At 34.6% G+C, this 18,050-nt stretch overlaps 2 protein-coding genes and 1 long non-coding RNA gene across 3 annotated transcripts in view; 2 read left to right on the top strand and 1 right to left on the bottom strand.

The window, feature by feature from the left end:
• LOC141381148 (uncharacterized) overlaps positions 1–18,050 on the top strand; it is a 587,543-nt gene that overhangs the window by 360,120 nt on the left and 209,373 nt on the right. The window lies entirely within an intron of this gene.
• LOC141381150 (uncharacterized) lies at positions 690–6,618 on the bottom strand. Its single transcript, XR_012400870.1, has 4 exons — positions 6,382–6,618; positions 2,082–2,127; positions 1,924–1,971; positions 690–1,815 (listed from the first exon to the last, which is right to left on the bottom strand). It is a non-coding gene; the product is annotated as an uncharacterized lncRNA (long non-coding RNA).
• On the top strand, positions 6,602–17,058 carry ccdc137 (coiled-coil domain containing 137). Its single transcript, NM_001076756.1, is given in 6 exon segments — positions 6,602–6,771; positions 7,988–8,115; positions 11,842–12,052; positions 14,194–14,270; positions 15,564–15,643; positions 15,904–17,058. Coding segments are annotated over 6 exon segments (729 nt in total). The 5' UTR covers positions 6,602–6,724; the 3' UTR covers positions 16,090–17,058.

Genomic DNA, 18,050 nt, shown 5'->3' with positions numbered 1-18,050 from the left:
AAATTACATAACTAAAATCTAGTTACAACTAAGCTTCTGTAAAACAAGGAGACTTTTGCTTTCTTAAATGTGTCTAAAGTAATTTGAACTACATACAATAATTACATAAAAGTAACAATGTTGGATACCACATTAGTAAAATGTTTGATTTGTGAAAGGCAATTTTAAGATACAGATGGTTTATATATATTTTTTTTACTATTTATCTCCAACACTGCAAAGTTTGTCTTCTTTCTACTTAAAATATTTAAAATGATCTAAATCTAGAAGCATTTTCTAGACAAGTAACAAATTTTGTCTTTTTGTCAGACATGTATATGTCAAAATTAAGTTTTTCCTTAAATCAAGCTAAATAATCTGCCAATAGGGCAAGCTAAATGTTTTTTTTATGAAAGATTATTTTTGCAGTGAACAAAGATGCAAATTACCAGTCTCTCATTGAATGGGTACATTCAATTCTATTATTAATTAGTGTTTCTGTAATATAATAGCATCTTGTTATAAAAGATGACCAGTGTATTTCAAGTATTAATTGTATTTCAATTATTATGAAAGAAAATGTAACAATTTTACACTAGCCCGTTTTCCCGCTACAATACTTAAAGGGACAGTTCACCCAAAAAGAAAATTAAACTTGTACCATAATTTACTCACCCTTTAGTTGTTTTTTTAACACGAGAAGACATTTTGGTTTCAATATTTTTATTAGAAATTTTTTGTAGAAATTCACTTGTAAATACACTTTTTATACCTGAACATAAAACTTGCATTCTAACAATTAGACATTTGAAAATGAATAAATATATAAATAAAATATAAAAAAACAACAAACGACAGCTATAAAAATAATAATTAATAAAAAATAAACATGCATTCCCCCAACCACCCACCAGCTGTCCAACAATAAACTTAGGTAGCCTACTAAAGGCACAGTAAACATATTTATCACAAGTTTGTAAAAAGGAAATAATAGGGTATCAATTTTTTTCAAATTACAAAACCTCGTCTATAAGGGCATATCTGAATTTTTCCAGATGTACAGTTAACTCTGTCAGCCATAATTTAAGAGTTGGAACTTTTTTCTTCCGAAACAAAAGGATACGTTTTTTGGTACAGATAAAACCATATGAAACAAACTGTTGTTGTATCCGTAAGTTTCAAAAATTCTTTAAAAACTTCAAATTTAATTAATATAGGATCTGGTTCAATCAGAATGTCTAATGTAACTGAAAAAATATTTTGAAACATTTGGTTCAAGAAACTCTGTAATTTGGGAGACATAACATAGGAATGAGACAGGTTGGAATCTAAAAACTGACATTTGTCACACACTGGGGACACTTCTGGAAATATTTTATTCAGTTTATACTTGAAATAACGAGAAGACATTTTGAGAAATGTTGGAACTAAATCTTTTTTTTCCTACAATAGATGTCAATGGTTACAGGTTTCCAATATTCTTCAAAATGCCATCTTTTGTGTTCAAAAGAAAATAAAAAAATGGTTTGGAGTAATTAAAGTGTAGGTCATGGCAGAATGTTCCCTTTTGGGTGAACTAGTGTTTTAACGGGCACAACACTAAAAGATGGAAATCTAAAAAAACAACACTTTTTTACAATTTACAAGTTAATCTAATGGTTATTCTTTCTCTTTTTTTTTCAAACTTCTTGCTCATGTCTAAAAATGGCACCATTGCAAATTGTGGACTGATGAGTTTTTTTTTTCTGTGCATGAGTCATGACCATCTACTCATGCAGATTCTATCTCCTGATCTGATTGTCGAGACGCTGAGCTGGCAGTCAAAATCCAACACTTCTGTAAAGATTGTTCAGTGAGGTGGATTTTTCACATGTAGCAATCTAGACAAAACTAGCTTTGGTGTTGTTGGTTTATTGTTAATTCAGTGAATCATAAAGTCAATACCAAATGTCTTGGTCTCTGTTCACGTATCTTGCTGTCCATGACTCAATGCTGTCTCAAAAGAAAAAAGATTAAGATTGTGTTATGAGACATGCAATATCATAAAGCACAATGTTTTTACCAGAAAGGGAAAGATGACAACCCTGTCGTCATTTACTCACCCTTGACTTGTTCCAAACTGGGTTGAGTTTTTTTTTTTTTGTCCTGCTAAACACAAATGAAGATATAATGAATGATTTTGAAAACCTGTAACCATTGACTTTGTTTGTTTTTCCTAAAATTGAAGTTAGTGATTGCAGGTTTTTATACTTAAAGGCAAAGTTCAGCTAAATATTTAAATTCAGTCAACATTTACATATCTTTCACAAGTCACAAAGCTGATTGTGTTTCTTCTTTCTGTTGAGTTATTTTGAAAAATGTTGAAAACCTGTAACCATTGACTGAAATAGTAAATGTTTTGTCCTGTTATGAATATCAATGGTTACAGGTTTCTGACATTTTCTTTGAAAATACCTTCTTTTGTGTTCAGCAGAAGAAAGTTTAGAACCTTGGAACCAAGGTTCGATAATTATGATTAGTACATTATCATTCTTGGATGAACTATCCTTTTAAATAAAAAAAGAAAAAAAAGCTGAGCAAACGTATACTTTTAATGGCATTTATACAGTATATCGCTGCTTTTTGGTGATAGAAAGCTTCTATTATCCTCATTTTGACATTACTTTGGATAAAAGCGTCTGCTATGACTAAATGTAATGTAAGTAAAGTCAACATGTAGCTTTTGAAGAGTCATGACACCCCCCACTTTCAGTTCAGGTCTACCTCAGAATTTTTTAATAGATGCATCATAATGGGCGTGGAGCTCCGAGAGCAAAGGGCAGGAGTGGGAGTGGCCAGCAGTGGAGAAGGAGGGGAGCAAACAACTGTTGTCAGTTAGCTCACAAAATGAGACACAAACGGTGAGGAGACGCATGATTTTTTAAGTTTACAAAGTTAAAATGCAAAGAAATAAACAATAATTTAATGGCCTGCTACATTTGTTATTCTTAATTTCAAATACAGATAGCCACAATTTATATCATTAAAAAGATAATCGAGGTCATATAAACACTATAAATGAGGACTTTTCCCTAAATCCCCGGGTCTGAATCATAGGTCTGAATGCAGACTCAGTGCAGCAGGTCGCTTGCTCTGTCTATTTTAACCATTAGCCCTGTTGGTAATCTGGAGGATTTATACAAACACAGCAGCACGGCGATGTGTCTAAATGTGAACGAACTCCTGATAAAAGACAACGTCTGCCATTCCCTGATTCTCGTACTGCTCTACCGACAAAAATGCTTGCTGCACATAACAGCTTTGCTGTATAGGCGCTGACAGCATTGCGGTGAAAAACATGCAACAAACCCCGTGGATCATGGAAACAAACACACACGAGCCTTCATGAACGGCTAAATACTGTGTGCCGTGGGTCCGTGTCTCACAGCTTGGCACTGGCAGGTCTACCTTGCCTTCGGAACGCATGTGATCTCATGAATAATTAAGAAGCCGGCTTCTCTCATAGGATAAGAAACCTCTGCTATGAAAAATAATGAGAAAACAACGCGTCATCTTCGCACATGCAGTTTTGTGCTACGTCGCCGATTTTGATCCCGCCCTAAAAATCATTTTAAACCCGGAAGCTGAAATTAGCCGACAAAATCCCAAAATTATACAGTTTTTCCACAATTAAAGCTGGCAGGTTCAAACATTGTCTTAACTGATGCTCAATACACACAAATCTGTTAAAATCTCAAATAAAGTACTCGAGGTTTTCGTAAACCTTTAAGGCAGGATGTTTACTCACTTGTTACAACCATGTGGCTATCTAGGGAAGTGTGGCTATACGCTTGGTTTGAGAACCTGTGAAGTAACTAATCATTTTTTACAGTGCATGTGTCCTTTCACACAACAGATATACAGAAGTGTGTGTCTCTCATTCAGAGATTCCTTTGTAAATATGGATAACAATGTTAGACACATAATGTCTGTTCAGAATGAGCTCTGAGCTAATGTTTAAAACCATCCACCAGTACGTCTAAATACACCACCATCCAGACATATCGCTCTCACAAGTGCTCCGCCAGTCGTAAAAACCAATGCCAAACTTGGATTAGCTTGGGTGAAACTGGATGACCCCTTATGGTGTTTGTTTCCCCTTCCTCACCGGTGCTTCCCAACCCCTCCTGGAATGTGGCCCCCAAAATATGTCATAAACAATTTCGACAGAAAGCATAGGATAATTCCTATTTAGGTAGCTTCACATGTTACTGAAAGTCTTTTTTTTCTGCACAGGAGACCACCTGATCGCTAAGATTTTTCTGAACGTCAGCCAGTGTAGCTCTTAAAAAAAAAAAAGAAATAGCAGAAATCAGTGTTATGCAATAAAAATACAGTATAAAATAAAGTATATTTAGAGAATAAGCATGTAAACAGGTCACAAAGAGGCTGCTATGCGGGCAGGTCACTGTGGGTACCTGGGAGTGGAGCTTTCTCAGGAAACGGTGAGTCAGGTCGCTCTGAATGTATTAACAATCCATCTGTCCACTTTCTGGACTCAAAGAGCGTGTTGTTTCCCTCAGGTGGAGACTGAGGGTCATCCGGGTGTCCCCAGCTCACGGAAAGCTTTAGTCAGCTAATTTTGAGAGGCTGCTCAAATGAGCCTGAGTTTTGAGTGTATATGCTCTTGGAAAGTAAAGCTAATGTACTGGTAAAAGTAGAAACCAATTTATTAAACCAATTTTGCGGTGATGCACCTTTGCAAAATGCAGCTTTTATTCTCCCTTGTGTAACTTTGGCTGGAAAATACCTTATGACTCATTTGCAACATTTACAATTATAAACAGAGTTTCAGACATTTCGTTATTACCCCTACTGTATACTGTAAACTCTCAATAGCCCATGTTATAGAAAGCCTATGAAAGCAAATATTATATTAAGTTCAAACAAATCTTTCCAATAGCGCCAATTAATTTGTGTTTTCTAAAGCTTGGGCACAATTAAACTTCACTAAAGAGGCTTTCACAGGAGTATTTTTAATGTGAACCTGGGTTAGTTTGATGCCACAGTTTGATTGGTTTATAGGTGTGCATCCACAAAACCTGTACCACCTAAAAGGGAGTAGCAGATGGTGGAAAATTTTCTACCATACCAGTTGAATTTATCTTAGGTCAGTGGTTCTCAAACTGTGGTACGTGTACCACTAGTGGTACGCAGGCTTCCTTCTAGTGGTACGCGGAGGAATGAAATATGTCATGTACATGCTACACACATTTCAAAATTTATCAAAAATGATGTATATAATATGTCATATATGACATATAGCCTATATTTTCTTATGTAATCAGCCACGTTTTTTTAACTGTGTAGAGTTGTAGCTGCTTTACTGGGCGTGCTGCGCTACTGTATTTCAATACTTCTCATTTTGGTGGTACTTGGAAAGACAATTTTTTTCTGAGGTGGTACTTGATGAAAAACGTTTGAGAGCCACTGCCTTAGGTGATTCTAGTGGATGTAGTACAACCAGTGACGAGGCTACATAAGGGCCAGGGTGACACAATCTCACTCAAACTAAAAGCAGGCCCATCCAGACAAAAATATTTTGATTAAGGAAAATCCTAAATAGAAAGCATGTAATTAATGTAGGGTAAACCCACTTTAAAATGTTTGACCTTGCCCCTGGGTAAAACAACTAGTGATTAACCAATAGCTTACTGCTCTAGTTTTCTTCAATAGGGTTTTGACCTTATTCTACAATGGGGAAGTGCGCTCGTTTTTACGATTGTTTTAGAACTTTAGATTCAGTGCTCATTGAAAACATGACGAGGAATAATAAGCGTCAGAAAACAGTCAAACTACTTGTCAGGTTGCTACATCAAGCAGCATAACCTGCTGTATACACTACATAATGTTGCAGTATTCACGAACTGTGTAAATTCTGTCTAATCAACATTTAAAGTGGAGCAAACCTTTCATTAAAAACAAAGTTGTCCTAAAACTACAAAAAAAAAACAAAAAAACTTTATTGTCTTGAATTTGATCCACTTCAATGATTTCTGTATAGGCCTACAGTATACAATAATTGACCAAAATAATAAATTATGGTGAAGACTAATATCTGGCATTACTACAGTGCAGTCTTAAGCAGTAGCCTGACTTAGGTATGATTGATATAAAGTTGTTTTTATTTTCGGACATTCTCCTTAACTATATAATTTCAGAAAAGTGTCATTTGCAAATTATAAGTAAGTTAGGGAAAATCATATTAAGAACCAACGACTATTAGCTGCAACATTGTTCACATTCAATTAAAATGTTTTAAAGACTTAAATCCGATTATTAGACCGAATATATAAATGTTCGTATTAAATAATGTAGAGACAATTAAAAATAAACGAATGTTGAATATAAAACCAACTTTACCTCAGTGCCCACTGGATGTACCGCCATGACAACAGTAAAACACTTGAAAATAAGTTTACAATCTTAATATACCCTAACTGTCTAGTTTAAATCACACATAAAAGTGGACACCTTTAAAAAGCCCTATGACATGTGTTTTTCAGAAAATTTTAAATGTAATTTATCTCAGAAGAAAAACGGCGCGAACGGTGTAGCTTCTCTCCTCAGCCGGCGTGTGGCAGTAACTCGCTGGTGTTTGTTGCTAATTCTCCGTGGCGCAGAAGAAGACTGGAGGAACACACACGCGACACACGAGTTTACAGTCAACTGGGGAAAACGCTGTTTTTTACACAAGAAATACACAATGAAAACAGAAAAACAACTCAAACAGAAGAATGAGAAACATTTCAGGTATGTGTAAAGCTCAATACTTCAGAAACGGTGTGTCAGTGAAACGTTAGCTAACTTGACAAATACGTTACTACTAAGTTACTACTACTACTACTACATATGCATTAAATAATCAAATATCTGTTAAAAGCAGAATGTAGAATCATTAGTTTAGCAACATGAAATATCAGTTAATAGAAAATGGTGAAGATCTCGAGTTATTAGTTTCTAAGTGTTGTAAGTTTGTATACTCAGACATATGATGTTTTGCTAAATTTGCATGTTTTAGGGTTTAAAATCTCTTATTCAACAGCTTAAACGATTTTGCATGTGTATTTACCAAAACTGTCCAAAACCTTGAAATTCCGCCTCCATGAATAGTATATCTAAATGACTTTGAAATCCATGTATGTGTATTTGAGATGTAGAACTCTTAGAGGAAGTGTAGTTTTAAATGATATCTTATATAACGTTACTGAATGTTTACACATGAAGATTATGGAAATGTATTAGAGCAATTGCATGCAAAAGTCAACCTTGCCATGAAAAAAAATGTATTCACCAAGATATGGAAACAGTTTCTAAGTTTTTTTTTGTGTGTGTCTGTTTTAGCAAGTATTTTAAAGTACTTTAGAGATACTCAAAATGTATCTATCAGTGTTTTAAACAATTATATTTAATTTACCAAAGTCACACAAGTGCCAATTTCAAATCTGTCTTATCCATAACAGAAAGGCGTCACATCCATAACAACGCTCATAAAAGCAAAAATCTTAGATAAAATAAAACCAATCTTTTTGTTCTATAGTGAGTAACTATTATCCTTTTGGATAGCTTTATTTCTTTTGGGTTGTGCAGTTTAATTCACAGAATTTTACAAAGTATGTTGTAAAATGTATTGCTGACTTTGTTTGGTCACATCCATAATGCATGTTTATTTTCTTTATTTAAAGTACAAAACATGTTTACAGATTGATAATTTTCTGGTCCCTTAACTCTGTGTTAGTTCTTCTGGAAAATATAAACAGATGTTTCAATATAATGTTAACAAATACTTAACATACACATAAATGTGAATTTATGTGTTAAGTTTTTACTGCAAATGTCACATCCATAACACTGGAATTGCTCATTACTTAACAGTTTAAAAGGGATGAAAAAACACTGATTTTGTAACATATGAAGTGACTTTTGTCTGGGGTTTGCATCTAATTGAAAAGTTTCTTGTCTTTTGTAGTAAAAAGAAGTCAAAGAAAAATGCTGACCCTGGATCAGACGACCACCTCAATCAGATTCCTCATCGATTACGAGAAATCATGAAGAGTAAGGAAAGGATGAAGCAGGGCTTTAAAAAGAAGAAAAAAGGTACTGCTTAGTCTTATTTTCTCATCTATCTGAGTGGTTTATTTTGTTATTTGATTAATGCATCATTTTTTATTCATTGTATGCGAAGTTAATTTTCATAAATCTGAATTAAAAAGGAACAAAGTGACTTTTATGAAATTAAATTTATATTTTTCAAAACATGAGCGACAACAAACAAAAAAAACTGCACACAAAAACATACTGGAATATCTTATTTTAATATATTAAACTTTTTTCTGATTTTGATTATAGTCACATGAACCTTTTGTTGAGCTACTTTGGAACAAAAATCATTGTAAAATGTGCTATAAAAGTAAACTTGAATTAAATAGCTAAAAAAAGAGCTATTTTCAGCTTGAAATTGTAATTGCTAAGCGGTTTTATGCAAGAATCGAAAGGAGATCAGCCAAATTGATACAAAATAATGATTTCTGGATGGTTGATTGGTGCGTTTCTTCTTACCTTAATTATGAACACACTGGATTTTAGTACACATATTGTTTACTGTTTATGAATAACTCTAGGCTAATTTATGGATTCATAAATATAAATCTTTATATGAAAACCAAATGCAAACATATAATGCTCGGCAGATTTTGTTCTTCTTGGCTTTGTGGCTGTACATCAAGACAACGACAAGGTTTGTCTGAGCTCGGGTCGAGCATGGCTCGTTATTAAATGCACATAATATTCAGTGTTTCCTCTAGGATTTTTTCCAGCTGTGGCGGCAGGCCTTATTTACACAGATCTACCAACTACCTGTGGCATTATTTTAATGACAAATGTCGTGTGCACAGTATTACAAGTCGAGATCGCATTTATGTAACAGCCTACAAGCATGGAAATATCTTTGCTTGCGTGCCGATTTCCTCTGCTCGTGCACAAAAATAGTAAAGTGAAAAGTCTATTTGTCATGTTTGCTGGCCTCACGCATCACGCACCAGTCAGTCAGCACGTAACCTTAAAGGGTTAAAAAAATACGCACAGCACTACTACGTTTACAGAAAAGTTCGCGCGGTTGTAATTCACTTACCTTTTAATATGTTTTGGTGCGATTATTACCATCTATTAAAAAAATAACACGACTGAATGTTTTGAATGAAAAGCTGTAAGGTAGCCATGGTAGGATCAATTTTGGCGTGGCGCCCCGCCATGGAAGAATGAATGTAGCGGAAACCATGATATTACGATGTAACTTCTTGGCTGTGTATTTAAATATGGCGATTTCTTTGTTTTCATTCTTCTGCTTGTGTATGCACGAGTGACGATTTTCTGTAAACCAATAGCGTTCAGCTGCCCGTCTAGCTCCGCCTTTTACAGAAATACAGTAGTAATAGTATATTACCATATAGTATAGTACAAATACCCTTTTGTCATGCTAGGTACCCTTTGCAAAAAAGTAATATGGTATAGTTCACTTTTAGGTACATTCTGATGATGGAAACGGCCATAAAAGCGAACCGAACCTTACCACTCAGTGGAAACGGGCCGTAAAATCCCTGATGGACAGTAGCAAACATCTGAAGCTGATCAACTGGCAGAATAGTCTATAATTTGTCATCTTTAATAAATCAACCTAATATGTTTTGAATCGGGTAATGATAACATTTATGATAGATTTATTTGTTTCACATAACCTCACACTGATCTTTCACGCACAAATTTCTTATCAAATTGTTAACCTTTTTTAAAGGATGTGATTGGATTGAATTTAAAAAGTATTTTATTGTCACTGTAGTTGTACAATGAAGCTCTCATGGAGCAACCCCCAACTGCTGTCTTGATACATGAGTACTTTACCAAAATAAAAACAATATACATAATACATTAAACAAATATACTTCATAATTATTGTTAATATAATTACTTATCCTACGTTTCGTAATCTTGTCTCGATTAACAGTTTCTTGGTAAACCATGATAAATTTTCTGATGGTTAGTATTTACCATTTCACATTTTTATTGTCATGACAATCAAGTTTAATTATCACAGTTTTAAAACTAAATATTTAATAAAGCATTTGCAGTATTGTATAAATGTGAGAAGGAGGGATGCAGAAGAAGGCAACACTCAGGGGATTATTTCACCTATTTGTCCTATATGTCCAGATCTGATCACCTGATCAGAAATCAGGCCCGATCAAGCGTTTCAGACTCTATGTGAATCGGGTGTTACCTCGCACTCAGGACTATATATACGTTATATTTTAACACGTCTATAGTTTTGTGGTGGCACAGTTAGACCTCTTTCTTGACTTCACACAAAAACAGCAACGCGTGAAATCACTTTGTTGTAGAGACGCTATTGGTTTAATGCCGGCAAAGATATTTTAAGTTGATGTGCTATTTGCTTTTATATTAGACTTTTTTTATATTTACTGTTGCACTAAAGTCCAAGAGTGAAGAATTGATGTTATTTATTACTTGATTGTTCAAGCTATCTCACAGAAGTGCTCCGTTTATTAACACAGTTGTTGAATGTTAAAATAAGGTGAATAAAAAAAAATAACATCCTGGATCTGTTTATTCACTCTTCTTTATTCTTTTTATATATTAATTTGTATTTTATTTGTATTAAAGAAGTATTGGATCGGGTTTCGGTATCGGTAGATGCTCAAAATCAAATGACTCAAACTTGAGGGAAAAAAACCTGATCAGGACACCTTTAAATAATTATGGTCCTGACCTATACCCTGTTTTACATTTTTAATTTTCATAGCTTCAGAGAATTAAAAAATGTTCACATATTGATAAATGACATTATGAAAGCTGTTTGAACATTAAAGTATGATTAAATTGCGTCTTGTTGCAGTTATGAAATAGTTTGAAAACAAGCAGGAAATGTTCATGGGCCAATAACAGTGAAATGGTCTATAAAACCTGGCAAAATTCCAATAGTGTGCATATAAGTTAACATTTTCAAAACACTTAAAAAGTGATAATATTGATAACCAATATGATTTTGGTCACAATCAAATTATAATTTTTTATACCGTTACAACACTATAGTAGTATACACAATAAAATGTGCAATTTTAACAATATACACAATTAGTAGGCCCAGACAATTTTTGCGATTTCTGTGCAAAAAACGTGCGATTTTTACTTTATGCTGAATAATTTTAGGAGTATAATAACTAAAACTTTATGTATGAAATAAAAAAATAACACCTTTATAACTTTTTATTTAACATTTACAATGCAAATTCATTTAGATCCACTTAATTGGTAAACAAAGCAAGTCTCTTTCTATAATATATTTACTAAACACTGAAGATATTACTTTACAAACTGTATTGTAAATAAATCATTTTCAAATTTGTCAGTAATATTACAGAAATAAATAAAAAAGCTGAATAAATATGAATTAACACATTTACAGAAGTAAATATATATACTCAATGATGGGCTAAAAATCTGCGGATTTCTTGGTGCTCAGATTTCATGTGGGCCTAACACTTAGTAATCAACTATGAGGACAGTTAGCACAAGCCAACAGATGTGCATCTCTAAATGTACACAAACATAATGTATCTATTGTATATGTCTTAGTGTAGAATAGATATAATGTGTATAAAGTATAAACAAAATACACAGTCAAGCAGAAAAAGTGCATAACTTAATGCAAGTTTCTGCATATCTCTGCAGGTAAGTTAATTGCACAGTGACAAGACTAGTGGAAGAAGGCTCATATCACTGTACGCTCACGCAAGTTTCTTATTTTAGACTCAAAGCCTAAGATGCTCTCTGGAGATATTCCTGTCCCGCACTTCCGCAGAAGGCAGAGAGAGTCCGAGAAAGCTTACGTCCGCCGCATGACAGAAGAGGCGGAGCATGTCCTCTTCCTCACAAACAACCAAGTGGAGCGACATCCGGAGGTGGAGCTAAAGAAAGAGGAGGAGCCGACGGGGGAAAAGAAACCTGCTAAAAAGAAATGGTATCTATGTTTCATTTGTTTGTGTTTTACCACATGCATTTTGTAAGTAAACCTGGTTCTAGTAAACCTTCAGCACAGCACAGGTTTGCAGATGGAGATGATGAGATTACTACACAGAGATGAAGTTCACTGACAAGCTACGCAAAAAATGTATTTAATCGAATAATAATGACATCAAGCTAATGGTTCCTTGTTGGGCTGCACAATATATTGTTTCAGCATCGATATCGTAATGTGATGATTCGCAATAGTCACATCGCAGGATATGCAATATTGAGTTTGCATGTGTTTTTGAGGCCTGTGATTGTGTAATGATTTTACAAGCATTCAGGCTTAAGAAATCATACCATTTGTGACTAACAATGATCAGTTTTACTGAGTTATTTCAATTTTTAGCATTCAATTACTTTAATTGAATACTGCAACTCAAAAAATGATAGAACATTTTATTTCAGTTGTATCATTTTCTTGATTGTATTTATAGATTGCTTATTTGGTTTGCTGGAGATGCACTCCCACTGCAGAATCATCCTCAATAAAGAGATTAGGTCATCTGGTGACAGAATTCATATTGCAAATTACATAAAAAACATTGAAATGTTAGATTTTGTGGCGGCACGATGGCTCAGTGGTTAGCACTTTCTCCTCACAGCGAAAAGGTCAATGGTTCAAGTCCTGGCTGTGCCAATTGGCATTTCTATTTTTACATGTTCTCCCCCATGGGGACGTAGGTTTCCTCCGGGTGTTCTGGTTTCCCCCACAGTCCAAAGACATATAGATGAATTAGGTAAAACAAAATTGGCTGTAGTGTATGAGTGTGTGTGTCTGTGCGTGTGTGTGTGTGGGTGTTTTCAGGTATTGGGTTGTGGCTGGAAGGGCATCCGCTACGTAAAACATATGTTGGAATAGTTGGAGGTTTATTCCACTGTGGTGTTGTATAAAGTACTTTGAGTTACCATTCAATTCAATTCAGCTTTATTTGTATAGCGCTTTTACAATGTAGATTGTGTCAAAGCAGCTTCACATAAATGGTCATAGTAACAGGATCAGGGTAGTTCAGTTTTTAGTGTTTAAGTTCAGTTCAGTTTAGCTCAGTTCAGTGTGATTTAATCATTACTGAGAGTTCAAACACTGAAGAGCAAATTCATCGATGCGTAGCTCTACCAATCCTGAACCATGCGAGCCAGTGGCGACAGCGGAGAGGGAAAAAAAACTTCACCTGATGGGAGTGAAGAAAAAAAACCTTGAGAGAACCAGACTCAGTTCGGCACGACCATTTTAATTTCTCCACTGGCCAAAAGTCTTGTGCAGAGCTTCAGTCACCGTGGTGTATAACCATAGTGTATGAAATGTGCTAGATAAATAAACTTGCCTTGCCTTGTGGTGACCCCTGATAAATAAGGGACTAAGCGAAGGAAAATGAATGAATGTTAGATTTTTCCAATATCGTGCAGCCCTAGCTCTGTGATAATGACAGTTGTTCCTGTAGCTTCATTTGCTCTCCGAAACCTTTACTTCTTTATGTCCCCTTAAAATTGTGTTAAATTTCAATACTGTTTACTTTCAAAACATTACATTGTGAATAATTTGCTCACACTATACTGTTGTCAAATTTGCATTTGCCAGAGAAACTCAAACATTTGACAATTTAGTTTGCAATTCCTAAAGAGAAATTTGAAATTTGGTTTCTTGCCAAATCTTCTACTTCCTAAACTGTTGTTAGCCAGCAGTATTTTTAATTCCTCACAGAATATTTTGTTCTGTTGCTTAAACCTTTGTTTGTGAAAAAAAATCACTCCTTCCTTTTTTTCTAAATCTTTGTCAGAAAAATGTTTACTTCCAAATCCTTTGCAGTACATTAGCAGTTGTGTTTGTTGCAACAAGCACAGATGAATTGAAATGTTTTCTGCCATCTCATAGAAAGCCTTTTTGTACATTTACAATAGCTATTGCTAATGATACAGTTTTTTCCCTCGGCTGATTAAATCCAACAAGTGATTTGTCAATCAGTTTCAGCGCTAATGCATTAAAAAGTCATGCAAAGTTTGCGTTGAACACTGTTCATTTCCACTTTGCAGAGTTTATCTATAAATATGTATAACAGTATAATCATTGTATATTAAAGTGTCTTCTGCTTTTAGGGATAAATTCAAACTACAGCAGCAGAAAAAGAAGTTAAACCAGCAAGTGGAACGTGACGAGGAGGAGATGTTTAAAGGTGCACTTCGATACTTGTGTCTAAGAGCCTTTTGAAATATAAATACACAATTGGGGATAAAATTATTAGCTCTCCTTTGAAATTGTAATTCTTTTTCAACACATTTTAAAGCAGACTTTAAAATGAAATATAGTTTAAGGTTTTAATAACTTGTTTTTTTATTCTGGTCGTGATGACAGTACATTAGTTATGTCCAAATTCGATCAAGTGATTTTAAATTCCTATAATGCATTTTCGTGCTCGATCAGAATCGGACGTGACCTCCCGATCAGGACTAGAATAAATCTGTACATTATATATCCTCATTATTTGTTAACACATCTATAGCTATGCAGTGGCACAGAGTTAGACCTCTTTCTTGACTTCACACAGAAACAGCAATGCGTGTGGCATGACATCACTTTGTTGCAGAGACGCAATTAGTTAAATGCCAGCAAAGTAGAACACGAAAATCTAAATCTAAAATAGAAATCTCCCTTGGGACATCCTTACAGTACATAATATTTTTCTAGCTGTTTGCAAGATACTAGTATTCAGCTTAAAGTGCAAATTAAAGGCTTAACTAGCCTAATAGAATAATTAGCCAAGTTGTTAGACAATGTAGTCCAACGAAAAGTGAAAAAAAAATCCTAAGAGAGTTAAGAATACTGAGCTGAGCAATTTTTACTTTTCTGTTTTGAAAAATTTTATTCTAACCATACTAAAATATGTAGGACTTTCTCATTTTTCTTTGCTCTTTATCCTTGCAGACATCACTTGGAAAATGCATTTGAAATTTTTTTGAAAAAAAAATCACAGGCTCATCATTTTGACTTCAGCTGTATATAAAAAATAATAATGTTTTTTTTTTAATGTTTTTATTTGCACAAGAATAAAAAATATTTGAATAAAACAGAAAAAGAAGCCATAATGTGCAGGAAGATGCAGAAGCCCAAAAGGCTTATTTAAAGCCTCAACCAAAATAATATTAATATAAAATAAAAATAGAAAACAATAACAAAACAACTGCATTACAACAAATGCTAAATTACAATAAAGTAAATAATGTGAATTATTGTGAAAGTGAATAATGAATACACAAAAAAAAAGATCATAAAGTCACATACATAAAAATAAAATGAAATCATACATGCAATAGAATTATTACAGAGTTACAGAACAACATTAAAGTGATTCCTTATGCATCTCTTTAAACCTGTTAAAGATGAATAGTTTTTTTTTGAGGTAGTGTGGAATAAATAATTTCTTTTTTTTTTTTATTACAATGTATAATGAGCACAATTTCTCTTTTAGATGAAGTGCAATTTGGAGAAGTGGCCATGGCACCTCCATCACTGAGTGTCAAACCAAAGAAAGCCACAGTCAAACCTCAGGTAATTAACTTGCATACATCTACATCAGTTTCTCACATTCCTGGAGGACCACCAGCCCGGTACATTTTCCATGTCTCCTTAACCAAACACACCTGATTCAGACCATCAGCTCATTAGCAGAGACTGAAAGAACTGTAATGGGTGAGACAGACAAAGGAGACATCTGAAGCATGCAGTGCTGGTGGTCCTCCAGCAACGTGGTTGAGAAACACTGCTCCACATCGTTTTGTGATGCCGTTTTCTCATAATTGTCTCCACAGGGGGCGTCCAAAGGTCTTCTCTTGAACTCCCTCCTTGGCCACAGCTCTGTGTCGGTGAACAAACCTTCGATGGCGAGGAAGAGGATTATGGAGGAAGAGCGTGAGAGAGTAGTGCAGCTTTACAGACAGATGAAGCAGCAGAAACAGAGGCACAAACCTGACAGCTCTGCAACAAACTCCACATGATGCTCTGATTCTATCACTTTGTATTGCGTGTTTGCTACCTCTCCACTGGGTAAAATCACTGTATTGAAGAAATTTCTGGCAGCATATTTACAAGAGGGTGTAGCGGGATTGTGTTAATGACAAATCCACACTTTTATATAATGCACTGAGATGCATTTAAAACTAAAATTAAGTTTGCCTAGCATTTTTATTTTGTGTTGCAATGGTTTATTTCTGTTGCACTTGACACAATCTCAATTGTATAATAGCAATTACATAGGTGGAGATTAATAGGAATATACTACGAGTTCAATTACAATACTTTTCAATTTAAAGCAAGTTTAAATTAATAAGCAGTTCTTTAAATCAGCAGTTTAATGCTGTTTAATGTGCATGATTAAATGTGGTTACAGCTTTTTCAGATGATACATTCATACTGGCCACAGGGAGCTGTTGTCTGTTTTTGCTGATTATAAAGAGCTGTTTTGTGGTTGTTTATGAGTGCAGATGTACCATCTCATCTAGATGTAGGTCTAGGGATTATTGAGAGCAAGACATAATAACATGAGCACGAACTGAAATCTTATATCTCATGCACACTCAAATAAATGATTAATTATATTTACTAAAAAAAAATTTAAGGTCAGTGGGTGCAAACAATTTATTTGGCTTGAATTTGAACAAACAAATGACGTCGAACATTACTAAGTTTAAGTTGTTTTAATTCAGGCCATATAAATGGTTTGCAACAATAGTAAGATAAGCAAACGTATTTATCTGCAGCCTTATCTAAAGTTAGCAGTGAAATTGTAGACAAATAAAATATTAACAGATTAGTACAACCATTAAGGGAAAAAACTGCTTTGTTTTCAACATGCCATGTGGGATAGGGTTTAGGGTCGGCATTGAAATAGTGCAAAATGTAAGCTCAAAAATTCTTTGAAAATGCATTTTCTGAGAAATGTCAGAGAAACTAATAATAATAAAAAAGAAATTTGCATACTGCTTTGGGATTTCTTGAGAAGATATTTTTTCTTTGTGTTGCTCTTGGTTGTTTATTTTCCACAATATCAGTCCAAAGAGGTTCATTAGAATCTAAAATCAGCTGTAATCTATATATTTGGAAAACTTCAGTCAAATATTTCCTAGTAGAATAGAATACAGAGGATTCAAGGGTCGTCACAATGGAATGAACCGCCAACTTTTCCAGCATATGTTTTATACAGTGGATGCCCTTCCAGCTGCAACTCGGTACTGGAAGACACACACAATTGCCAATTTAGTTAATTCAATCCACCTATAGTTTCTGGAAGGGCATCCGCTGCATAAAAACGTGCTGGAGAAGTTGGCGGTTCATTCCGCTGTGGCGACCCCGGAATAATAAAGAGAATAAGCCGAAAAGAAAATGAATGAATGAATTTACCTATGGCGCATGTCTTTGGAGTGTGGGGGAAACCGGAGCACCCGGAGGAAACCCACGTCAACACGGGGAGAACATGCAAACTCCACATAGAAATGCCAACCGGCCCAGCCAGGACTCAAACCAGCACCCTTCTTGCTGTGAGACAACAGTGCTAACCACTAAGCCACCATGTGCTCCTATTGAAATTATATCTAAAAAAAATAAAAACACACACCAATTTGTTACCTTGAAATTGCGCGATCTTATTTGTACATGGTATAATTTTCTCATCCCCCAATGATGAGCCTCCTTTTAAAAATCACATTTGTGTACCTATGAGCTTACAAATTGACGTGAGTTAGTGTTAAAAAAACACAATTCTTGCTTTTATTAAAAAAAATGCAATGGTGTTTTTTTATATATATATATATCTTCAAAATTTTTATTAAACTCGTCATATCATAGGTAGCACAACATCAGTCTGTGTAGGCTACATTATAGCACAATCCCATTCTTACATGGTACAATTTGCTCATCCCCTAATGCTGATTGGGTTTAGGGGTGGGGATTGGTGGCACGC

This window comes from Danio rerio, chromosome 3 (genome assembly GCF_049306965.1).
Source record: "Danio rerio strain Tuebingen ecotype United States chromosome 3, GRCz12tu, whole genome shotgun sequence".
Classification (NCBI taxonomy): Eukaryota; Metazoa; Chordata; class Actinopteri; order Cypriniformes; family Danionidae; genus Danio; species Danio rerio.
This window is presented reverse-complemented; position numbering and strand designations above follow the sequence as displayed.